The 25099-nt window shown below is 35.5% G+C and overlaps 2 protein-coding genes across 4 annotated transcripts; both read left to right on the top strand.

The window, feature by feature from the left end:
• Window positions 1-1710: 1710 nt before the first annotated feature.
• LOC105163865 (CBL-interacting serine/threonine-protein kinase 11) lies at window positions 1711-3547 on the top strand. Its single transcript, XM_011082364.3, has one exon. The coding sequence runs from the start codon at window positions 2031-2033 to the stop codon at window positions 3288-3290; it is 1260 nt and encodes a 419-aa protein (XP_011080666.1). The 5' UTR covers window positions 1711-2030; the 3' UTR covers window positions 3291-3547.
• Window positions 3548-4313: 766 nt separating this feature from the next.
• LOC105163866 (P-loop containing nucleoside triphosphate hydrolases superfamily protein) lies at window positions 4314-24527 on the top strand. 3 transcript variants are annotated; one of them, XR_016066010.1, is made up of 13 exons: window positions 4314-4502; window positions 4704-5690; window positions 6460-6575; window positions 6686-6805; window positions 7305-7392; window positions 7852-7943; window positions 8017-8121; window positions 11165-11274; window positions 13944-14031; window positions 14113-14148; window positions 14227-14327; window positions 21810-23529; window positions 24258-24527. XR_016066010.1 is itself a non-coding variant. In XM_011082365.3 (12 exons), the coding sequence occupies exons 2-11, from the start codon at window positions 4790-4792 to the stop codon at window positions 14308-14310; spliced, it is 1740 nt and encodes a 579-aa protein (XP_011080667.1). In that variant the 5' UTR covers window positions 4314-4502; window positions 4704-4789; the 3' UTR covers window positions 14311-14327; window positions 24258-24527. The 3 variants fall into 3 exon arrangements, 2 of the variants coding, with proteins under 2 accessions (XP_011080667.1, XP_011080669.1); XM_011082365.3 differs by lacking the exon at window positions 21810-23529; XM_011082367.3 differs by lacking the exons at window positions 21810-23529; window positions 24258-24527 and adding an exon at window positions 21530-21755.
• Window positions 24528-25099: the final 572 nt, after the last annotated feature.

The raw sequence follows: 25099 nt of genomic DNA, 5'->3' as shown, positions 1-25099 counted from the left end.
GCTAATGTCTAATGACCTTATCTCCGGCAATACTTCCTTGAGGTTCTTAATCTCTTCCTCAGATTCCTCATAAAAGCCATGACTATCGATGAGTCCTATTGCCTGAAAAACAAAAGAACTTTACCAAATTTCATCTTATCCAACATTTTCGAATGAGTTAATTTGGCACCGAAGTCACCACGCTTGCTGCAAAAATTTATAGGCATATCCTATTAAAGGCCTTTTCTCTTTTATTAAAAAATTAGCCAGATAAATTAGGGGCTTTCGATTGCCAATTGCTCTCAATTTAAACACGTGGCATCTTATGTGGCTGCTGACAAGTAATTTTGGTCGAAAGGAGAAAAAATGCCACTAAATTAAAACATATAGGACCAAAATTGCCATTATATCAAAATATATAGGAGAAGTCAACCGATAAGGAGGCCATGACACGGATGGTGCCGTTGATGAAAACTGATCGAAGCGATGCATGGGGAGGCAAACTTAGGGGTGTCGGTCCGCAGGCGAGATGATTGCTAGTGTCGGAGATATAATGGAAAAACTAGTGGCGAGTGAGGCAAAAAAGTAAATGGAGAGAACAAACTAGATAGTGGACAAAAATGGATAGGCTTGGGTGCAATCAACTTGCCGGAGGATGGAAAGTTGATTGGTGGTGGTCTCGAACAGTAGGTAGATCGGACGACGGCGAATTTTGACGAGAGAAAAAATAAATCGAGGTTTTAGGACAAGACTATAATTAGCAATTGGGGTGCATTTGAACTCCGATTGAAACACATGTTGCAGGGTTGGATCAATGACGGATGGCAAGTTCAGTGGTGGTGCGCGTGGCTAGAGACCCGCCGAAATGACCGGCTGTGAGGTGGTAGTGGTGGTGATGGATGGTAGTTAACTATTATTTGCCATGTCAGCATCGATGTAGGATGCTGACTATGTAAGTAATATATATTTATCGTCGAAATCCTAAGCCCTAATTTGATTTGCTAATTTTCGATCACTTTTGATCGGGAGGACCAGAATTGCTACAAATTTAAAACATAAAGGACAAAAATTATTAGTCTCATATTTACGGGACCAATTTCGCTATCCCTAATACATACAAGAGTAATTTTATAATTTTGCCTAGGTTCTATGCTTTTTTTGTATCGAACTTCTGTAATTTGACATCTTATCTTCTTAACGTTTTAAAATAGTACTTTGGTCTTGTATATCTTTTAATTTTAGCAGTTCCAGTCTTTTTTTTTTCTTTTTTTCGTTGTATTTCTCCTCCACGATAAGGGTAAACTCCAATGAAATAAACTGAAATCACAAAATTAAAAATATATATGTTCAAAATACTACCCTAAAAAGATAAATAGCAAAAATGCTGGAAAAAAAACTAATGGAAACCTTACCCCAATTATAAAAGATTACATGACATGCACATCTATTTTTTCGGCAAAAAGGATGAACTTTGAAAAGAAAATAACTAAATTATGAAAATTAAAAAGATATAGAACCAAAATGCTATGTTAGAAAATTAAAATACGAAAATGTCAAATGACCTAAATTACGAAATAAAAAATATATCTAAGCCTCTCCAAATATATAAAAAGAAAAAACAAAAATCCTAATCTAAAATTAATCCACTCAAATCTAGCTTAAGGCAGGACAAATGAGCTAGAAACACCAATTTCCACTTCATCAACATGCATGCTTATTTCAACTTAATCCATTCATTCAAACATAGTCCCAAAGCAAGACAAATGACATAGAAACCACCCGTTTGCACTTCCTCGCAACCCCAACATGCCTATTAATAACGCCTAATACCAATTATCAATCTCAACCACTCTCTAAAAATAACATAGCCATCTCTTCACCTACTAATACTCCCACCAGAAGTCTACACCCATCCTCGTTTTACCCTGAATTCTCCTTTCCTTCCATGTTTTGCTGCTGAGAAACACTTCGAAATCCTCTTGTCTTTGGGTCTCTAGGTTGCTTATTGTCACCAGAGATCCAAGAGTCCCTCGGGCTCCGTCCGGCCGACCATGGCTGTGACATCGGAAAAGTTGTTCAACAAATATGAGATCGGGAAACTTCTGGGTTGTGGTGCATTTGCTAAAGTCTACCACGCCAGAGAGATTGCTACAGGGGAAAGTGTCGCCGTGAAAGTCATCCAAAAGAGCAGACTCAATAATGACGCAAATCTCATGGCCAACATCGAGCGTGAGATCTCCATCATGAGCAGGCTGCGCCACCCCAACATCGTCAGGCTTTACGAGGTTCTCGCCACCAGGACTAAGATTTACATCGTTCTCGAATTCGTGAAAGGTGGCGAGTTGTTCGCTAAAGTGGCGAAAGCCCGGTTGGGGGAAGGTCAGAGCCGGAAATACTTCCAGCAGCTGATCTCCGCCTTGAGTTACTGCCACGCCCGGGGCATTTACCACCGGGATTTGAAACCCGAAAATCTGCTGCTCGACGAAAATGAGGATCTGAAAGTGTCCGATTTCGGGCTCAGCGCATTGAATGATCAAGTCCAGGCAGATGGGCTTCTGCACACGCTTTGTGGCACGCCGGCGTACGTGGCCCCGGAGCTTCTTGCCAAAAGGGGCTACGACGGCGCCAAGATCGACGTCTGGTCATGCGGCGTCATTCTGTTCGTGCTCACTGCCGGGTATTTGCCTTTCAACGATCAGAACTTAATGAAGTTGTATAAAAAGATTTACAGAGGCGAGTTCCGATATCCCAAGTGGATGTCGCCGGGTCTCAGGCGGTTCTTGTCTCGCCTACTGGATACAAACCCTGAAACCAGGATCACCATCGATGAAATCAAGCGTGATCCCTGGTTTAAAAAGGGCTACAAAGAGATCAAAATTCAAGAAGATATTGGCGGTATTCCGAATGAGGAAGAGAAGCAGTTGGTTGATCTTAATGCTTTTGACATTATCTCCTTCTCTTCGGGGTTGGACCTGGGTGGATTGTTCGTTGATAAATACAAAACAACAGAGGATGTGGATCGGCTGACGGTGGAGGAGCCACCGGAGAATATCATACAAAAGGTGGAGGAGGCGGTGAAGGCGGAGGTCGGAGTTGTAAAGTTGAGGAAGAAGAAAGAATGTGGGTTGGAGATGGAGGGACAGAACGGTAATTACGTAGTGGGACTGGAGGTTTACCGGTTGACTGACCGGTTGGTGGTTGTCGAGGTGAAGAGAAAGGCTGGGGAGGCCGACGTGTTCAGCGCATTGTGGAAGGATAAAATTAGGCCTGTAATTGTTAGGCAACCGGAGCTAGTGGTTGCCGTGAACTAGGTTCTTAATTAACCTCTCACCTGCGCGGGGTGTTTACGTAATTCATCCTTTCTGTTCTGTATACATTTGTTCTATTTATATATCTGCATATGATGTAATAGTTTTTAATAATAATTGTAATAAATTAAGATAGGAATTAGGAGCAGGCAAATTAATTATACTGAATGTCCATATGTACTTGGGCACAATTGTTTAGTGAAATGTACATACAGAGGAAAGAGGATGTCAAATAATATCATTTTAGATAATGTTTTTCCTTTTTTATTGTTTGATAATAGTTGCTAATCTAATGTTATTATAGATATATTAGCTGTCGTAGTGTATTGTTTTTATGTGTATATAATCTATAAATTATTTTTTAGGTAATATATCGATTCAACTAATATACCAATATATATGACTAAGACTAGTAATAAATTGCATCGACTCAACAAATAATTAAGGACAAATAAATTACAATAATCCACATAAAGTGAAACAAACACTCACATAAATTAAAACAAAGACTCCACATTCGGTGGAACTTGAACTTATAATCTCAATCCTCGAACTTTTTTAGAAAAAAAATATTATTGACTATAGCTAAAAAATCATTGCGTGGTCGTAGTCATATGTAGCACACGCAAATTTTTTTTCAAAGATTTTGATTAATTTTCCATTAAATACCTTTATTTAAACATTTGCAATGGAATAAGAATTTCTAGCAATTAAATTCCTTATAATTTTATTCCCGTCAAACAAACGTGTTCCCAATGTGTTATAATTAGCATTTGATTTATCATTACGCACGACGATCACATGACAAATGTACTTTACTTTTGTATAATTAGTTAGGTTTCACTAAATCCGAGTTGGGCTTGAATTTCTGTATATCTAAAACTTGGATCTTAAACAACTAAGCATTTCTATTTTTATTTGCTATATATAGGTGGCAGATGGGCTTCTAAATTAGCATTCCTTAAAGCCCAATTTTTACTACCCTGACTCAGCCCACAAACGTCACCTCCGCTGGGGCGAACTTGGCTGCTCTATGAATACAAATTGTCGTTCTTGGTACCTTGTTCTCTCCTGAATTTGCCGCCAGGCAGACAAAATCCGTGCTCTCGTTGGGTAAACAGGAAACATTTAGCAAACACCTGATGCGCACTCTTTCTGAATGACATATTTTGAGCGGAGACAGTAGCCAGTACTAATTGTGTTGTTCAAATTACGGTATTATACTTTAGTTTCTTGGTTTTTAATTTTTTCTGGTTGCTTTATGCTTCATTTCGTAATGATTACTCCTTTTTTTTTTCCCTATGCATGTCATATCAACGTGTGTAATCAAATTGTTTGATGTGAGCAGCTAGTTTCTACCTTTCAGAGTTGATGAATCATGTTTTCAATGGTCTGTATTTGTTCTTGCTGTTCCAGGATGAGGAGCATGTCGGGCTTGAGTTTCCTTGTTAGCTTGCTCTAATATTTGTTGTTTATCCGTCCGTACTGAGTTTCTCTGAGCAATGCCTGTTGAGAGGAGTTCAAATAATAGTGATTCTAGTAAAGTTAGTAGAAAAGTGAGAGTTGCCTTTGGAAAAATGAAAGGGGCGGGTGATGGTGTTAGAATACTAAGGCCCAAGAGTAGTAATGTTGATAAAGCTCGTAGGAAAGTGAGAGTTGCTACAGGGGCAACAAACGGATTGAGTGATGGTGTTAGAACCGTACAGCCCCAAAAGAAAGGGAATAAAAAGGTGCAGAGCAGAGGAAATGGTAATGATGCTATTCCATATATTAATGCGAATGAGAAATCAAGTAAATCGCATGGCAGGGGGAAAAGGGATTTGAAAACAAAGACTGGAAAGGAAGGGCTTGAAGAGGTTATTAATGGAAACTCAGGTCTGAAGAGGAAGAGAATTTATGCTGATCGAGAAATGGTTGAGGATAGAAAGCTTGATGGTAATGACAAAAAGTCTGTATCAAAACTGCAAAAAGGTATGATCAGATCCTATTTGGTTAAAGCCAAGACGGCGGCGAGAGGAAAAGATCATGAGTTAAAGAATTCTACCAGAAACACATCATTGGCAAGAGGTAGTAAATTCAAGGAAAGTGAATTTCATGATAAGAAAATCCGGAGGGGCAACGTGGAGAGTGCTGACAAACTGAAACATGTTCAAGAGAATGGTTTACAAAGTGGAACAAAGACCTTTATTAAGAGGAGAGCTCTACTGACACCAAAAACCGATCTGAACCAGAGAAAATATGCAGCTGGTTTTGAGAAACTTCAGAAGAAAAAGGATCAAGGCAAGAAGAGCTTGGACACTGATTCAGATTTAACAGAGGCCCCACCAAAGAAGAAAAAACGAGTTATCCAGATAGATCCTCATGATATATCCAATAAGAGATTGGATGATGATATAAATAGTGGTTAGTATAGTTTCTTTTCTTCTTACTAGCCTATTTTTTTTTTTTTTAATTTTATGATTTATCATATCACATTCATTGTTATGTAAAAACTGCATTCCTCCATCAGTTATAATTATCTCCGTGCATTTTCTCATTGGTGTCACCTGGATTTAGATTTCTAGAAGCCAAGAATGGGAGGTTACATTAGATGTTCTTAACAAACTTATTGTTGCTTACAGTGTCCTAATGCTAGCCTGAGTAAATACGAGGTTATCTAGATTTGCTTAATTAATTCCTGTACTGAATTCTAAAAGCTTTTATTGTTGCATATAGTTTCATTATGGAATTCTCTATAATTAAAGATGGATACAGTTCTCCTGCAGCTCCTACTGTCCAAAAGATGGAGTGTACAGTTATGAACTTCTAGGCTACTTAATCCTATTCGCATACTAAGATAATTGATAACCTATAAGAGGGATGCCTATATTGAATTCGCTAGCGCTATTCATTGCCAGAATAATCTGTTATTATCACCTTGTTATGATGGCAGTGGCTTGTAAATAAGGTAACAGGGAGGCTTGTGGTGTGCTGACTGATGATGCATAAGAATGTGAGTTATTGAGCCTGTGTTTGCAAAGAGATGGATTAAGAAAGACTGTGCTGTCAAAGCATGTCTTCCGGTCGAAAGTGCACATGCCCACCATATTCTGTTTAAAATTCCATTTGCTGTCACTTTAGGATTGAATTGACTGATGTTTTTCTTATTTTGCTTTCTGTGCATCCTATCCAGGTAATAATCGAGCCCAGGTGAATTTGGCAGAAAATACGGGCGCTGAGATGTCAAAGAATGCGCAATTTCGTGCCATACGTCCTACCTCCTCTATCCTTTCTTTTGTAGAGGACAATGTAAAATCAACCTAACCTGTCTGGTGCTTGGCAAACGTCATTTCTAATCTATAAAATTTCATATTTCAAATATTTGGTCACACTTTGATAACCTATACCTTTTGTCTCAGTTATTAGGACGTAGACGTGACATTGAGTTTAGGAGGGCCGGCTACAACACTGAGCTTTCTGCCCCTTTAGACAACATTCCCTTCTCAACAGGTTCCGAAAGGGAACGGATCGAAGTACCAGTATGAACTTACACTCCTAGTTTTCAAGCTTTCGCCATTATACCCTTCTATTATGAGAGTTGGTGCAAAGGCTGATTGTGGATCCACAAAAGAAATGGTGGATTCATGATGGATTGTGAGGCTTGAATATGCACCTGCACCTGATTGGTTGCTATTTTTTATACCTATTATGGTCCACTAACATAAAGTTTGTGACTTTTATTGCTAGCCAAAATATGGTATAAATAGTTCATATATATTCATTAATTTGTTCATTGTGAAATGTGGAGTCAATAAAAATTGCATAAAAAGTTACTACCATCTGTTTATGCTTTTCCTGCACAGTGTTTCACCTGTTATAATTTGAAGCATTAACAGTAAGAATAAGTATGCCATATGAGGCAATTGTAGAATCTCTCATAGTGTACTAGTGGTTCTACATTGAGCATGAGATCAATCAAGTGCATGATCACCTGTAGCTGTTTCTACTTATGAGGTGTAAATTCTAATTGTGTTGCAGGTATTCAGGAATAAATTAGAATTCTTTGCTGCTGCAAAGATCTCGTCATCATTCCCATCTCCTGATCTTCCAGAGATTGCTTTTGCAGGTAGATCAACTAACAGTTCGTTTAAAAGCAGTAAAAACTTGATATGTTTTCATACTATCCGTTCCTTTTACTCAAGCTCTATTTTGGTTTTCTGCATCTTAATTTTTAAGATTGCTTTCTTCAATTATTTTTTTGACAAGATTTTATATCCCACTGTCGCGAATAACTTTGGAAGGCTGTGTTTCATATAGGATTTCAGGCTTCCATAAGCTCATGGATGTTCTGTAATAATGACATACAGAGATAGTAATAGTGCAAGGAGAATGAATTTCACGAACTCTGAAGTATAAATATAGCTAATTCACCACTTGATATTGGGGTTTTGCTTGATGTCCTTGTATGATAATTTGAATTTCTCATCTCCTGGAGTTTATGTTCTGAACCTTCCCGAAGAAAGTTGGCCGGCTTATGCAAGAATAAGATATAAACATTTATTCTGAATTTGAGTCTTTTGGACAGGACGCTCAAATGTGGGAAAGTCGTCTTTGCTGAATGCACTAACCAGGCAATGGGGTGTTGTACGGACTTCAGACAAGCCGGGCCTCACTCAGGTGCTATGTGTGTTGGTACAACTGAATTCAAATTGGGTATGCATGCTAACATGAACTTATAATCCTTCTGCAGACAATCAATTTTTTTAAGCTTGGATCTAAGCTTTCTTTAGTGGATTTGCCTGGATACGGTTTTGCTTACGCCAAAGAAGAAGTGAAGGAGGCTTGGGAGGAACTTGTAAGTACTCTAATGAGCACTGGAACTCTGTTTTTTATTGGTCTTTACTCTCTTTTTCCTTAATATAGTTTGGTATCTTCATGTTTGTTTAGCCATGAGTAATAGGTTGAGACTTTTGGTCACTCTTGGCCGCAGCAAAAATGGCATTTTTTGATTTCATGGAAAAGGAGAAAAATGGAAAAGTTTGTGGAGGCTAAACGTTTGGACTATTTTATCAGGGTTGTTGCCACTGTTATCATACTAGAAAAGGGGAAGTCTAGAACTACCATTACCATCAAAGTGCAAGTAGACTAGTGATCCCGGAATGGCATTTTCAGACTCCTCTTCTAGATTTATGTGCTGTTGATTATTATGCTTGACAACCAGCTCAGGGAGCCAAAGAACTCAAGCACTGAAAAGAACTCATCATGTAACAAGCCAGATGATGCAGGCCCAAGGGTGGAGTGGCAGAGCTAATTAGAAACTTTTTAGTGGGGAATCAACTTAGAGTGTGAATTAAAATATGATGAATTCAGTGGGAACATTTTAGTGAACCCAAAAATTATAGGATGGTGACGGGAACCCGAATCTGTACTTCATTGCATTTGGCCCAAAAATATGCTGCACTAATTAACTTGAGCGGCCCAGTTTTGCTATCTATTTATCTGGTTCTAGGTTTCTTTTATGAAGCTCATTAAAAGACATGACCAAAATAAATGGAGTAAGATAATATAGGAATTCTAACTTCAATTTCCCAACATTTTCTGCATCTCATCTTCCTCGGCCACTCTCTCCTTCTGCACTTTGCGCTTCTCCTTTCGTTCCTTTCTCTTATTCTAATAAATTCATTCCCATTTATATAGTCTGCAAATATTCGTTGTCTAAACTCGCAACTCCAGGAAACTTCTCACTGGCTGTGCCATCACCCCTTGAGCTTTGAGGATCATCGCTATTTAAGAATCTTAATGCTCCTTTGAGCGATGCACCCAACCTCAATGCGTAGATGTGTACCTTTTGCTGGAGTGCCGCTATGAGCTGACGAATTATATAACATGGATCATGTACAAACTGATTTTGTGAGCCAAGCTTTAGGGATTCTAATATAGACATCTCATGATGTTTGCTCCGACGACCAAGTTCCTCTATTTGAAAAATTATAGTATCATCCCATGTCTCTGCTTGTCGGCCAAAAAGCCTCCAAGAAGACCGAAAATGCAGATGTACCCCTTTGTAAAAAAGTTCATATTTAAAACCTTCAACTTATTTTTGACTCTGTAAAATGTCTCTTTTGTTTTCTTTATCTATCCATATATGCACATATATGCATAGGTACAGACACAAAGAGAAACATATATATGTATATATTTACATGTTTTAACGTTGGTTCCATAATGGTGTAAGGCTGGCAGGGCAGGATTGGAGGGTTTGTGGGTAGCAAATTTGCCCAGGATTCTCTCTCTCGTTTTTTTTTTTTAATAATTTTTTCTGTTTTATTATTTAATATTTAAAATATAGTTAAGTTGTTAATTCCTATTTGAGAAAATATTGTTTAATAAAATTATGTCAATTGAAAGTATTCATTAAATGTCAAAAATTAAGATGAATTGGTTAAAATGTGGAAAACGTACTAAATTGATTCATAGTAAATTTATTAATTAATCCATTTTGTTAATATGGAAAATTGCAAGTTGGAAATATTTTAAATGTTAAAATTGGAACAGGTTTCAAAAGTACGAGAAATTAAAAATTATTTGAAAAGGGAACATCAATCTCTTTATTTCATATGATTGGAACAATTATGACTTCTTAAATTGAATATTTGATTTGTTTAACAAAGGATGATGAAAGAATAAAAAATCTATTTAAAATGTAAAATGATAAAAAAAATATTTAATTAAATTATGTCATTTACAAATATTCATTAAAACTTAAGGTAATTCGGTTAAAGTATAAGTAAGTACTAAGTTGATTACAAATAAATTTTGCAGTTAATCTCTCACTAATATGAGACAATAATAGTTTGGGAACATTTAAATGTTAAAAATCAGATGGTTAAACATGTGAGAAAAATTAAGAATTAGTTAAGAAAATGGACATGAATCACTTTCTTTCATATGATTTGAACAATTTTAACTTCTTGCTTCTAATATTTGAAATGTTTAACAAAAAAGGAAGGAGCAATGAAAACCTTAAAAAAATCTATTTAAACTCAAAAAGTTATAAAATTTATCACTAAGGCATAACAATTATATATTACTGTACAAACTTAGTTGGAATTTCAACTTCAGTGAATATATCATATTTGGATCTCCTTAATCATATTCTAATGTCAAGTTGCAACATCTTACTTGGAAAGGTATTTTGCTCGAACAATTGGTCAAACGTAATAACCTGGAAACCTAGGCATAATTTGGATCTTAAACTCTTTCTGCAATGTTGTCAGCTTTTTGTCATAAAATTTGTCGGAGCAGTGAACTTGTAGTATGAACATCACTCAAAGCCCCTAGCAATGTATTTGCCCAAAATAGACTTCTCAGGTGCTTGTACAGTGAAGTGAGATTGCATATATACCATGTGGAGATGGAAAAAACTCATTTATCACCTTTCACATAGTGTGATATATCTATGTGGATAAAATGACAATATACATCTTGTCCTTTTCTCAGCTCTGTATTGCTTTTCTTGCATTTCAGATATTTTATGCTATGAAAAATTTGACTCAGAACATTGTAGAGGTGGCAACAAAATATTGCATCCAGTAGTTTTGTTTGTTGCAGCCACAAAATGAACTAATATTCAATTTTGGATTCTGTAGTATGAGACTCTGAACATCTTTTCTTGATAATTAAATTTACAGTTGACTACTGCAATTCTATGTATTCTAATTTTAGCAAACTCTACTTATATACTTAAGGTGATGCTTTTCTGGGTTATCTACTGGTACCCATTGTTCTATTTGCAAATGCTTTTTGTATGTCTTTACTTATGTAAGATTGAGTTTTAGTGTTTTTTTTTTTTTTTGTTTATTGTTGTTGCTCATGCCTCCATCATGTACACTCTTTAGGTGAAAGAGTATGTTACCACACGCGCTGGTCTTAAGCGAGTATGCCTTCTTGTAGACACAAAATGGGGTATGAAACCAAGGGACCATGAACTCATTGATTTGATGGAAAGGTAAAATTATTTGCAATAATTGTGTTGAAGTGTATGTGTTGTTAGTTGCCTCTTTGTATATGTGATTGTTCTATTCGTCATGTCATGTTTTTGGGCTAACAATAATGCAAAAAATAGAGTGCTTCTGAGTTTTTTGCTCTTAAGAAAATGCTTTAGTGAGTGGGTCTAGGGAGCTCCTTATCCATAATCCAGGTGTTAGCAAAGGTTGTTCCAAATACATTCAGAGTACGGAAGCTCACCCGAATATCTCAAAGAACAGAACCTGAGGGTCTGTCGATGTTGCTAAGAAGAGATCTTATCCTCTTGACACTTTCTGGTTGACTATTTAGTTGAACTGCAGCCTGGATGTTATGCATTACACCGAGATATTGAGATGGAACAATTTCCTCCACTTGTGTTATAGTGGTTCAGTGGTTGTTTCTACTACCTCCGACATGTCCACGGACAGAAAGCAATCCCTAGGTAATCAAGGTTGATTGCTTAAAGAAAATACCAGCAATGGAGGCTAGTTAGAATCACATGTAGTCATGAAGGCCAAATGCTTGATTGATCTTTTCCAGGTTTTCAATGCCTTATGGCTCTATACCCTGTCAGAATCTGAGAGAAAATTTCCTGTATTGAATTGGATTTTGCAGAGTGAAGGAGGGTCGTTATCTTAATAATAGAAAGGAAACAACCGATCCCATATTCTAGAATATCCTAACTAACTAATCTCATTCTAGGGATACAAACGTCCTAAAGATTTTCACTTAACAGAAAGCTCAGGCTTTCCTACAGTATCATATAACCTTGGTTGTTGATTATTAAGTAACTAGTTCTACCTAGTTTTTGAGGTCACATGTCTATGAATTCAAGGAATTTTTGTTCATCTTTGTTTATGGCCATCTTCCCATTAGCAATTAATGGGAAGTACATAGTGAGTGCTGAATTGGTGAAAGTCTGAAACATTAGGTACTAATTTTGACCAATGTTAGCCAGACAGCTTGGGGCTAAGGTAGTGACAGAGATGAGGGACGAGCATGTTCATAGACTTTCTTTTTTTTTTTTTTTTTTATGCTATCTGTTCCAGAAGAACAGAATTAAAGTTAGTGTATCTTGTTTTAAAACTTGAATTTAAAATATCTGAGTTTCATTTCTCTATTAAATGAATGAATAACCAGCTCCTTCAAGAAGGCATGTGGTTTCTGTCTGACTTAACTCAAGGGTATGTAATTGCTCTAACCTCCTTTGTTAAATATCTAATTTCAAACTACTAGCAAGAACTTCGAGTCTGAGTTTCCTCCTTTAAAAGATTTAAGCAGCACATAGTGAGTTGACTATTTTGCGTATAAATAAAAAAGAATATTAAATTTTCAGCTTATATATGGCCATTCTGCGCGTGGGTCTCTAGGTAACTATTATTCATTTGCAGTAGGGTGTATGTGTAATGTTTCTATTGTTGAAGGGAAGTTTTTATAATATATATCCAGAACTGAATCTTATCTTAACAGAAGAGCTGTGCTATATTTTAATTAAGCTCTTAATACTGTTGACTTCGATTTTTATTGTTTCAATCTTATAAAACTTTTACATCGATAATCTCCCTCCCTCCACTATGTCCTTCCCTCTCTCCACCTTCCGTGTCTTCCTCCTACCTCCTTCCCTCTCTCTTATCCACTCCCCTTTACCAGTATCGCTGCCTCTTCATTCTCTTTTCCTCTACAATGGGATCCATCCCCTCTGCTACTCCTCCTTCTCTTTCTCTCTATGTGACTTCCCGCCTCTCTTTCTCATTATATTCTCCCTCCTCCTACCACGAGTCCTCCTCTTTCCTTTATCTTCTAGTCCTCTTTCCCTGTTACAGCCAACCATTCTTCTGCTTCCCCTTCTTTCTCCCCTTCCTCCCTGGACTTATGTTCACTCTTCTGCCCATTCTATAATCTCTTTCTGCAGATTTCCCACCCTGTGCCGGGGAAAAAAGGAAAAGAACCAAGAGAAAAGATAGGAGACTAAAGAACAACGAGAGGAACAGAAATGAAAACAGAGAAAGGTTTTTAATAATTTTTATATTATTTCTAGAAAGCATCTCTACTTTTAATGTTTTAATATGACAGAACTAGAAAAATTGCTTATGAGTAATTTTTGTTGATGAATGCGACAATGACAGTATACAATATATATGGGAGGGCCGAAAAAAGCTCTAATGGCTAATCTTTTGTCTAAAACGTCTAATCTTCTCCATCCGATGTCCATATTTTGGAAAACCGATTGGTTATATACATCCGATCTTACATACCTAATTAGGACATTGTACCTTTCTTAGTTCAAATCTTATAAAGGGTATTTTAATCAGCATAGTATAAGCATAGTTGGTTTAGGGGCCAAAATGAAAAATTCACTATAGCCTTTTGTGATCATCATTTCGTCAGAACCTATATGGCAGCTGAAGTTTGGTGAACACAGTAAATCTAGAGAGGTTTATAGGATGATGAAAAATGAGGGAAGCGTCTTTGATTTAGCTTTTTCTGAAGAATCTGAACAAAAGGTAAGTGTAGTTAAGCCTTGACATTAAATCAATTTGTAATACTGCAATGTTGATGTCACAAGTTTGGAACTAATGTGGTCATAGTGTATCATAAAATCTCATTCAAAAATACGTTGGACCAATCTAGTGCATCTTGAATGTGCAGGTCCCAAACGAAGTACCAAATTGTTTTAACGAAAACAGATGTGGTCTTTCCAATTGACGTGGCGCGCCGGGCAACACAAATCGAAGAGGTAAGTACAGAAATGTGCATCTGTATCGAAATCTTTATGCGTTCTGTTTTCTTGACTGTGACTGCATCGTTGATCTTATAGGAACTCAAAGCAAAGAAGTCTGCAGTTCAACCCTTGGTATGATGGACATTAATAACTGATTTGTTTTCATGCCACAATGAGAATCAATTACAGTAAGTGTCTCTCAAACTGCAGATGATGGTAAGCTCGAAAACAGGGGCTGGCATCAGAAGTTTAAGGACAGTTCTTGCTAATGTTGCTCGAATGATCAGGCGCTAAAAGACACTTCTTGAAAGGTATTCATGCGTTCTTGATTAGTTACAAGTTAGTTTTACTTCAAATTTCCATTGTTAATTTAGTTTCTCAATTCTACTAGTAGTTGAAGAACCTTTATCCATAAATGTCATACATAGTTTTTCTTAACCCGACAGCATACTTGTGGACCTGAATATAATAATTTGTGTTTGTTTTCCTTTTTCATGTTTAATTGTTCATTTGTTTATTTGCCCTTGCAAATCTTAACGACTGGTATAGTGACATCAATGACTATGATGTTATCACTTAAGATATTGCAGTAGTTGCAGTAATGCATCCCCATACTAACATGTGCAGTTGATGTTCATTAAAGATATCAACTTGTAAACAATTTGTGTTATTGTATTGTAAGCACGTCCTGGAGATGGAGGATACATATCATATCTGTTCTCATGAGGACATTATATGAATCATCTCTATTTAGTCATCTATGTAAGACCGTTTCCCTGAAGTATGGTGGTCTAATTTTTCGATATCTCTTAACGGTGATTTGATGAGCCCCTCCAGGATTTTCTTTCTTTGTTCTATTGTAGTTGGTGGCATGGGTGTTTACTCTCATGTAGGGCTGTCAATTGAGCTAAGTAAGCCGTAAAGTCTGTTTGTTCGGCTCTCCTACATTTCAGTAATTCCTAAACTCATTCTGGAACACATAGTTCGTATGAATTAGGATTAGAAACACCTAGGAGCCCGTTTGGTTGTGTTTTCATTTTATTTCAATTTCCAACATTTGGAAATGGGTAGAAATGCTTTATTGGTTTTTATGCGAAAATTGAGAATATGTTTGGATTAGTTGTTTCCAAATGTAACTATATAGGTATATGTATTTTTGATGTGACATAAATTAGTTATGAGGGTTGACCAAATTGATTGAACATTTGTGATGTAAAAGTAAAAAATCAATAAAATAGTGTTTTATATTAAGGTGTAATATTAAATATATATTTTCATAAGAATACATCAATTAATTTTCACCTTTATTGGTCATCTTAAAAGTTTAATACTATAAAATAAAAACATGAACAATCAGTTTAATAACTATAACATAATCGACCAATTGCAATAAAAAAAAAATTGTATGTACATATATTTAGAATTATAGGCTTAAAGGCAATTTTCGTCCCCTAACTTCAGGCCATTCTCGTTTTAGTCCCCTAAGTTCCTAGGGTTTCAATTTGGTCCCGTAAAACTGAAAAATTCTCAATTTTGGTCCAAAGTTCGCCAGAAAAATGAGGGGCTCGCCGGAAAAGTCACATGCCAAGCATGTGACTTTTTAAATTGGGGTCTGGATTATGATTGGCTGGAAAAAAAGATATGGCGTAGACGTGGCTCCCAGTTGGAAATTAAAAAACAAACATGACTGACGTGGATATTTAATCCACGTCAGCTGTTTGCGTTGCTGCTGTTCCTGTTGCATGACCGGGTGAGTCAACTCAGCCGAGTTGCCTGAGTTGACCGTGTTAGCTTCCAAGGAGGCCGATTCCGTCGAGGCTCTGGTGGCCACTTCTGATCGGAGAGGAAGGTCCGCTATTGTAGGACTATCAGAGAGGAAGGTCCTCTGTGTAGTCCGCCTTCGCCGACGGTCGCGAACTGCTGGATTAAATCCATGTCATCAGCTGACGTTTAATCCACGTCAGTCATGTTTTTTTTTTTAATTTCCAACTGGGTGCCACTTCTGCGCCACATCATTTTTTTCATCCAATCACAATTCAACCCCCAATTTAAAAAGTCACATGCTTGGCATGTGACTTTTTCCGGTGAAATTTGGACCAAAATTGAGAATTTTTAAGTTTTACGGGACCAAATTGAAACCCTAGTAACTTAAGGGATTAAAACGAGAATGACCTGAAGTTAGGAGACGAAAATTGCCTTGAAGCCGAATTCTAATAGTGGCTAGGAAAAGAATACACATTTCAAACACTATCCATCAAATCAAATGTTAAATAAAACTTGCTTGTGGAAGGAAGCAATGCATTTTCCAACAATTTTGCAGCAAAGTAGTGGCTTGTAGTGATGTATTTTGCAGCAATATTACTAGCATATCCCTATTATTAATAGTAATTCCCATGCAACCTTCCAATTCACTTTGCCTATAAATCACATGTCCATAGACCACCTCACTTTACCTCCTTCTTCTTCAATATATTCCATTTATTAAAATATATTTTAATACCTAATGATTTAAATTAATCAAATATAGAATTTAATAAATTTGTTTAAATTAATAATAATTTAAAATATATTAAAATGTCAAATAACATGGGAATATTTGTAGACATGGCAAAAAGTAAAGCCCACTCGTATAATACACATATCTCAAACACTCTCCGTTAGTTTTTGAATGTATTTTATAAAATATATGACATTTTCCGCTTATAAAATTAGCATAAACAAATTTCATAGGCATAGGCCAAAATCACATATTGCTCATATTGATACAATTCTTTTACACTTAATACGTATTGAAAATAAATAAGAATACAGATAGTATTTCCGTAATAAAACTATTACCTAATATATATGTATAGATATACACATATATATTGTGAATGCCAAATAAAAATGTGGAGAATATACTTTATTCAATACTTTATGTAAATAAATTAGGCCTAAATTAAATAAATAATTTAATACAACCAAGACATCAACAATATAATTCTATTTGTATTTTCAATTTCAATTAAAATGTATTTTTTTTAATTTTATATAAATTTTGGCATAAAAGTAAAAAATCAATAAAATAGTGTTTTATACGTAAAAGTAAAAAATCAATAAACTAGTATTTTATATTAAAGTGTAATATTAAATATATATTTTCATAAGAATACATCAATTAATTTTCACCTTAATTGGTCATCTTAAAAGTTTAATACTATAAAATAAAAACATGAACAAACACTTTAATACTATAACATAATCGACCAATTGCAATCAAAAAGAAATTGTATGTACATATATATAATTCTAATAGTGGCTAGGAAAAGAATACACATATCAAACACTATACATCAAATCAAATGTCAAATAAAACTTGCTTGTGGAAGGAAGTAATGAATTATCCAACAATTTTGCAGCAAAGTAGTGGCTTCTAATGATGTATTTTGCAGCAATATTATTAGTATATGTCAATTATTTAGTGTAATTCCCATTCAACCTTCCAATTCACTTTGCCTATAAATCACATGTCCATGAACCACCTCACTTTACCTTCTTCCGTAAAATCTTTACCTCAACAATTTGCATACTTTTCTTCACTCTTCAACCACAAAATACTACTACACCATGGCTTCTATCGGTTAATACGCTTCAGTCCAATCTCTCATCTACTGCAGACGGCTCGGTATCTTTCGCCCAAATCACCACAACATGCAATCCATCCATTCCGCCATATTCGATGTGAATAAGGCGTTCCGCACGCGATTAACTTACGCGTGGGGCTATACTAGGGTTGACAAATTGCGAGAGCGTTTTTATACGTTCCAATGGGTGGAAAATCACCCCGGCGTTACATGGAATCACGACGAAAAGAGATTAAGGGCGGACGACGCTGTGTGGCAAGCCATTTGTCGGGTATGTTTCGTTATGTTTTGATTAACAATAAAAATTGAAATAATTATTGAATGCTAATGAATAGGAGAAGCGATTGGCTCGATGCTACGAGAATGCGTACGAGCCAAAGTGGGAAGAGCTGTGCAAGCTCTTCGATAAGGACGACAACCTCGGCAGCCCGGTGGCCGACAAGGAGGAAAAAGAAGACGATGATGATCTTTTTCTGGATATTCCAGGTATGGCAGCCCCCCCCCCCCCCAACATAACGAGCCTGCTACTGTCATTTTTTATTCTATTTGCATGAATGCGTCGTCGAGCTCGAACTACGAAGATGACGCGGACTTAAACGTCACAAAGGCGCCAAAAGACGATGGTGCAAGTTCGTCGAATGCCGCGCCGCCAGAGGAACCCCCTCCCAACGGAAAATGATTGTAATTTTCATTTTTTGTTAATTTGGAGGATAATTAAAATCATTTTGGCGGCGTGGTTATATTGAAAATAACAACTCAGAAGCATATCCAAATTAACAAAAATTGAACATTACAATCATTTTCCGTTGGTAGGGAGTTCTTCCAGTGGCACGGCATTCTTGGAGGATAATTACAATCATTTTGGCGGCGCGGTTATAGTGAAAATAACAACTCAGAAGCATATCCAAATTAACAAAAATTGAAAATTACAATCATTTTCCGTTGGTAGGGAGTTCCTCCTGCAGCGCGGCATTCGACGAGCTTGCACCATCATCTTTTCGCGCCTTTGGGACGTTTAAGTCCGCGTCATCTTCGTCGTTCGAGCTCGACGACGCATTCATACAAATAGAATAAAAAATGACAGTAGCAGGCTCGTTATGGTGGGGGGAGGCTGCCATACTTGGAATATTCGGGAAAAGATCATCATCGTCTTTTTTTTCCTCGTCGGCTACCGGGCTGCCGAGGTTGTCGTCCTCATCGAAGAGCTTGCACAGCTCTTCCCACTTTGGCTCGTACGCATTCTCGTAGCATCGAGCCAATCGCTTCTCCTATTCATTAGCATTCAACAATTATTTCAATTTTTATTGTTAATCAAGACATAACGAAACATACCCGGCAAATGGCTTGCCACACAGCGTCGTCCGCCCTTAATCTCCTTTCGTCATGATTCCATGTAACGCCGGGGTGATTTCCCACCTATTGGAATGTATAAAAATACTCTCGCATTTTCTCAAACCTTGTATAGCCCCACGCGTAAATTAATCGCGTGCGGAACGCCTTATTCACGTTGAATATGGCGGAATGGATGGCTTGTATTTTGTGGTGGTTTGGGCGTATCGAGCCGTCAGTAGATGAGAGATTGGACGAATAGATCCTTCATCTCCCTTGTCCATCGTTCACTATAGAAAACGATGGACTGAAACGTATAACCGGTAGAAGCCATGGTGTAATAGTATTTTGTGGTTGAAGGGTGAAGAAAAATATGCAAATTGTTGAGGTAAAGATTTTACGGAAGAAGAAGGCAAAGCGAGGTGGTGCATGGACATGTGATTTATAGGCAAAGTGAATTGGAAGGTTACATGGGAATTACACTAAATAATTGGGATATACTAGTAATATTGCTGCAAGATATATCATTAGAAGCCACTATTTTGCTGCAAAATTATTGGATAATTCATTGCCTCCTGATTAGTCATTCATGGTCTTACTCGTATTCTTACTCATGATTTTAGCTATGATTGGCATATTAGAAATAGATAAGCTTTCTGTTATAGCTAAAAATCACCTTTAATAGAGTAACATTTACAAAATTTTTAGTCAGAAAAATTATATATATTATTTTAAATACATTAAATATGATGAATATCAATATAAAATACTTAATGTGTTATGAAAATATAAGACTATACAATATAAATAATTTAAAAGTTTAATATTTTATTAAAAATATAATATAAAGTCAGCTACATATTTATATGTATTTTACCAAGTATCTATAAGTATTAAATATTATACAATAATATATATACTATATCATTATTTTTTCTATATTTTCCAGTATTTGCTATTTTTTTGTGTGTGTAAATAATAAGTATTTATTTGAAAGCTTAGTTTATGAAACATCCAGAAAATATATATTGTAAATTTATAATTAGTTTAACATTCGAAAATATTATTTCTTATGTAATGAGACTTTGTGCATTTCTTTTAAAATTTTTTAAGTGTCATTACTATTTACTAAGATATGAATGAGTGATTTGGAAAGTTTTGGTTCAACTCAAATTTATTAGTGGCGCGCAATAGCACATGCCATGGTGCAAGTCTAGTGCGAATTTTAGAAAATGGTGCTAGTCTTGCAAAAGGCTCCAGAAAGGCACGCCTTTGCATGTGGTGCCGAGGCCTGCGAAGGCGTGCCTAGACTGAAAAAAAACATGGAGAAGCCCAAGCTTTTTAAGGTTGGGCTTCACTCAATTCAAAGAAAAGTTGCCTTGTTGAAGCACAGTCTTTTACTTACATTGGGATAAAAAAAGAGAATTTCAAGAAATATACAAAGAAAAAGGGAAACCCTTCTCTACCTCTGCCATGTCGTCTCTCCTTCTCCAGCTTCTCTCTCTACAAATCACCGGTGATGGTGATAGATTTTTATGTTTGTTCGTTTTTGTAATGATTATGGAAGATTTGGCTTAATGGTCTTGCATTTTTCGGACTCTTTTTTTCCTATGATTAGTTGTTCTATATATTTTCTAGTGTTTATATTGAATTCTTTGTGCATTATCGGTATGAAAAGAATTGATGTTTGAATATATAATCTACTTTGTAATTATGCGCCATGCTTTAAAAGGGCGTGCGCCGTGCACCTTTAACAACTATGTTTCAATTGCTTCTTTTATTTATTTGATTTACCAACATAGGAATAATACACCAAAATCATTCATTTCCATTTTATTTTATTTTTAAGTTTATCCTATTCCCACAAAATTAATTCATACATACCAATAGCGCCTTTAAAGTATCACAATTAGATGTAAAAAAGATTATATTTATTTTCTACCTAATAAATTTGATCCCTATAATATTTAAACGAGTTTATCTTACAAGTTCTCGATTAAATAAGTGTTCATCACGTATGTTGTGAGCTTTTATTCAACCTATTTTTATTTTAATAAAGTGCTTTTACGTAAGTTCAGTACTCACAAGAAACTATGTGCCAAGTTTGAGTGAACTGGCTGAGTTTTAGTGTGGGATCATTGAATTGGATAGAGTCTGAAGTGGTGCTATAGTCTATGCAGCATTGTCTTTCATTTGAACATTGTGAACAGAGTCCAGAAATGTAGTTTTCCTATAGAACCGTTTATTTAGCTGGTTTGATTTGGGAAACACAAATAGAAGACATGTTGAGTGTTTCAACTAGGCTGGAATTCAGCTAGTCCTATATAAGATTCACTATCAAGCAATGTACTTTCTGGGAATTGGTATATGAGTGATTGGTTTGCTAGTACTAAAAGACAATGAAACTTCCAGCTATTGAATGTTAAAATACATAGTTTGTAATCCATTGTGAAATTATGTATCTTCGTCTCTTTTAGATTTGTATACGTGGTGTTGAAATTTTGTTCATTCATTTAATTTGATTTTATGGAATGATTTCAAGCGTGTTTAAATTACAGGCTAACTGGAGTTTCACGTTCGTTCTAGAATCCCTGTTATGATATCCTGGAAGATTTAACTTTGATTTAATAATTCAAAGTTGTATATTCAGCCCTGTGATTTGGACCCCTCAACATGTCTTAGTTCTGGATTTCATGCATTTGGTTGTCCGGATTAATCTGGCCATTCCTAGATTGAGTTGTCTGAAACAATACCACGAATTTCTAATTGAAAATTTTCATGTGAGCAAGGTGTTAGATGTTATTGTTCTTGTTTGATATTTGTTGTGTGCAACTCCAGATGACATCGGTGAGCTACAAATTGGGTTGGAACGCTTGTGGCAAAATGAAATGCTTTCTTCATTTTAAAATACAATGCACATTGTATATGCAGTTGGTGTAGTGTTATGGGTAGATTGGATGAAACTTGGTTTCAATCGTCAGTCTCCAGTAAGTCGAATTACCAATTAATTGATCGAATTTGCATCACTCTCTCCTTTGTATTTCTCCCACTTCTATTGTTGTAGAAGTATGGCACGTTGAATCATGTTTAAGATGCTGTAAGGAGTATTTTGAGGTCGGTACATAATACTTGATTCAGTGAACAATATGTTTAATTTAGGGATAATTACAATATCCTTTCTTGAGGTTTTATGTAATTACACGTAAATCTTCTATCATTTGAAAAATTACATCCAGTAGTCGTGAGATTTGCTTCCTTTTAATAAATAAGTCCTTTCATTAGTAAAAAATTCACTAAATTTGCCAATATTAATAAAATAACCAGATAAAAATGGATATTTACGTTCGATTGACCAAATATTGATTTATTGCAGGTGAAACAAATTTTTTCTAACTAAATTATCCTTATAATAGAGAAGATGTACTGACTCACATGTATTAATATATGAAGATGTATAAGGGTAATTTGGTCATAAATAGATTTATTTGACCTGCAATAAGTCAGTAATAAGTCAATCGAGCGTAAATATGTATTTTTACCTGATTTTTGTTAATATTAGCAAATTTGATGAATTTTTGATTAACGGAGAGACTTATTTATGAGACAGAAGCAAACCTCATAGATATGAGATGTAATGTTCCAGACTACAGAGAGTCTATGTATAAGCATCGTTCCTCAGGAGAGAACAATTTAACTATCCCATTAATTTACTAGCATGTATTTTGGCAGGGCTTCCGCAACATCTCACAGTAGCTAAGTTCTCTTAATTTAACTAATGACAGACGCCAACTACAAACTTAAAGTCTTCACCCAACCCACCACAATTAAGCACTTGTGTTGGGACACTCTTCTTCCTTTATTTTTCTTTTTTCATCTTTTTGGGTAATTACGTCTATAATCTGACTTATAGTTTATTTACATATATTATTCATACTATTTAAAAATTTACACATACATCTCTTAGAAGTGCTAACAACATTACAATAAATTATTCTTATTTTTCGACTGTCAGAGGTAGTTTCTATAAGTATACACAAAAATATGAGTAATTTGTTTAAGTAGATTAAAATTAGGCAGTGTAAATGGGATTATCCCAATCATATAATATAAAGATTTATACTCACATGATCAATTTCTGGTTGATCTTATAAGACATAACAAATAATTTTATCATATTTTCCACTGGAGAAAGGCAAAAGTGGTGAAATATTAACATATTTGTGTATGCATCCAAAAGCTAAAACGTGTAGGTTAAATTGAGTTATGAATGGAGTAGGTAGACAAATTTAGTTGAACTGCAACTGACAACTGCATGCACAATCTTATTTGTGTTCCCACTTATGGCACGAAAACATGTTGCTATTGGATCGAATTTTCTCAAAATTCAAACATTTAGAGAGAGTTAGGTATTGATTTACAATAATTCAAACACAAACACAAACACAGCTATTATTATTAGTGTATGAGAAATATGAGTTTGTGGTTTGTTGAGGAAAGTGTGAAGAAGAGGAGAATAATGGAGTCCCACTCACTCCATCATGCCTACTTTGCTGCTTTTGTAAGTCAAATATTTGTAAATTGTTTGTTGCATACACGTACCCTTTTCCACTTGTGCTTGTTTATTAATGTTTAATTGAGGAGTACCCCACATTCCAATATTTCAAAAGCTAGAAAAAAGAATGGATAAATTATGTTGACAACCACTAAAATTATGTTCAGTTATAGGGTATGTTATAGTGAGTTTTTTTTTTCAAGTTTATGTAACTATGAGTGTTTGTTGTTGTTTGAGAAATTATTAATATATATATGATTTTAATGATCGTCTAACTAGGGTCTGCACAGTTTGGTAAACTGACCAAAATGAACCAAATCAAAAAAATTCAATATGTACTGATTCGAAGATTTGGTTCTGTATTTGGTATTAATTCTGGGCCGATTTAATATTTATTACGATATTGGTATTCGGTGCTGGTATACCGTATCGAATACCAAAAGTTTTAATAATATGTGTATTAAATTTGTATATAAATATAATAGATTAATATGGGGATAATTACGCTCTCTTCCCATGAGTTCGGTGTACTTACACATAGGCTTCCTATTGTTCGAAAAATTACGTCTAGCACTCTTGAGTTCTCTTGCATTTAACAAATAAATTCATTCATTAGTCAAAATTTATCAAGTTAACCAAATAAATTTGATGGTACTCCTCTAAGGAAGATCAAAGCCATAAGCTACCTTTTCCAATGTAATGACTTCTCATTTTAAACTTCTTTTGTGAAACAGGGGGCACCAATCCAGGGGAAGAGGGATCAAGGAGGAAGATCACAGTTCTGCCGATAGGAGTGCGGCTCCTATAGTTCCCTGCTGGATCAGACGATAGTTATCTTTAAGGGACCACTCTCGAGAAGGACATTCGCTACCTAGGAAAAAAGGATGAAATCCAACTCCAAGCGTACATTGCATGTTTATGTGCATTAATTTTTATTCATGTGGGGATTGTTGGAAGATGGTGAATGATAAATTAATAAATAAATTTATTTCAATCAGATTAAATCGTGACAAGTGATTGGTTATGGGGTGTGATGGATAACAAACTTATTACATATGAATGATGGTGCCCAATCATCATCCCACGTGTCTAATAAATGATTTGTCTTTTGGTTGAAATGATATGTCCATTGATTGAAATTTTTTGGGTGAAATGATGCGTCCATTTGGGTAAAATAGTATGTCCATTGGATGAAATGATACGTCTATTTGGATGAAAAATTATAACATTTCAAAGGCTTCATTCTATTGGATATGTCCATTCAATGAAATCTTTCCAACTTTATAAATAGGTTTTCGTATTCACTTCATTTTCATCAACTGATTCAATTTAACTTGAAAAGCATTTTTAGAGTATTTCAAAGTATTAGAAATAAAAGCATGTTGTCTTTTATTAAAAGTGTTCTAAAATATTATTTGGTTCATCATTTTTCAAAGTTTGTAATGCTACTATGAAATTGTAAATTGTTGTATCTTAAGACAAGTTGTTGTTACTGGTTAGTACGAAAGCGAGGTAATAATTATCTTAAAGATAAAGAGTCTAACTCTTACCTCGCACAACTTTCACATATCCTTCA

This window comes from Sesamum indicum, linkage group LG6 (assembly GCF_026168435.1).
Source record: "Sesamum indicum cultivar Baizhima isolate 11 linkage group LG6, ASM2616843v1, whole genome shotgun sequence".
In the NCBI taxonomy this organism is placed as follows: domain Eukaryota; kingdom Viridiplantae; phylum Streptophyta; class Magnoliopsida; order Lamiales; family Pedaliaceae; genus Sesamum; species Sesamum indicum.
This window is presented reverse-complemented; position numbering and strand designations above follow the sequence as displayed.

Excerpts from the sequence above, each read along its gene's own strand:
- LOC105163865 (XM_011082364.3), top strand. The coding sequence starts at position 2,031 with ATGGCTGTGACATCGGAAAAGTTGTTCAACAAATATGAGATCGGGAAA.
- LOC105163866 (XM_011082365.3), top strand. The coding sequence starts at position 4,790 with ATGCCTGTTGAGAGGAGTTCAAATAATAGTGATTCTAGTAAAGTTAGT. Across the intron at positions 7,393-7,851 it reads TCCAGAGATTGCTTTTGCAG|GACGCTCAAATGTGGGAAAG; the intron begins GTAGATCAACTA and ends TCTTTTGGACAG. Across the intron at positions 14,149-14,226 it reads AGTCTGCAGTTCAACCCTTG|ATGATGGTAAGCTCGAAAAC; the intron begins GTATGATGGACA and ends CTCAAACTGCAG.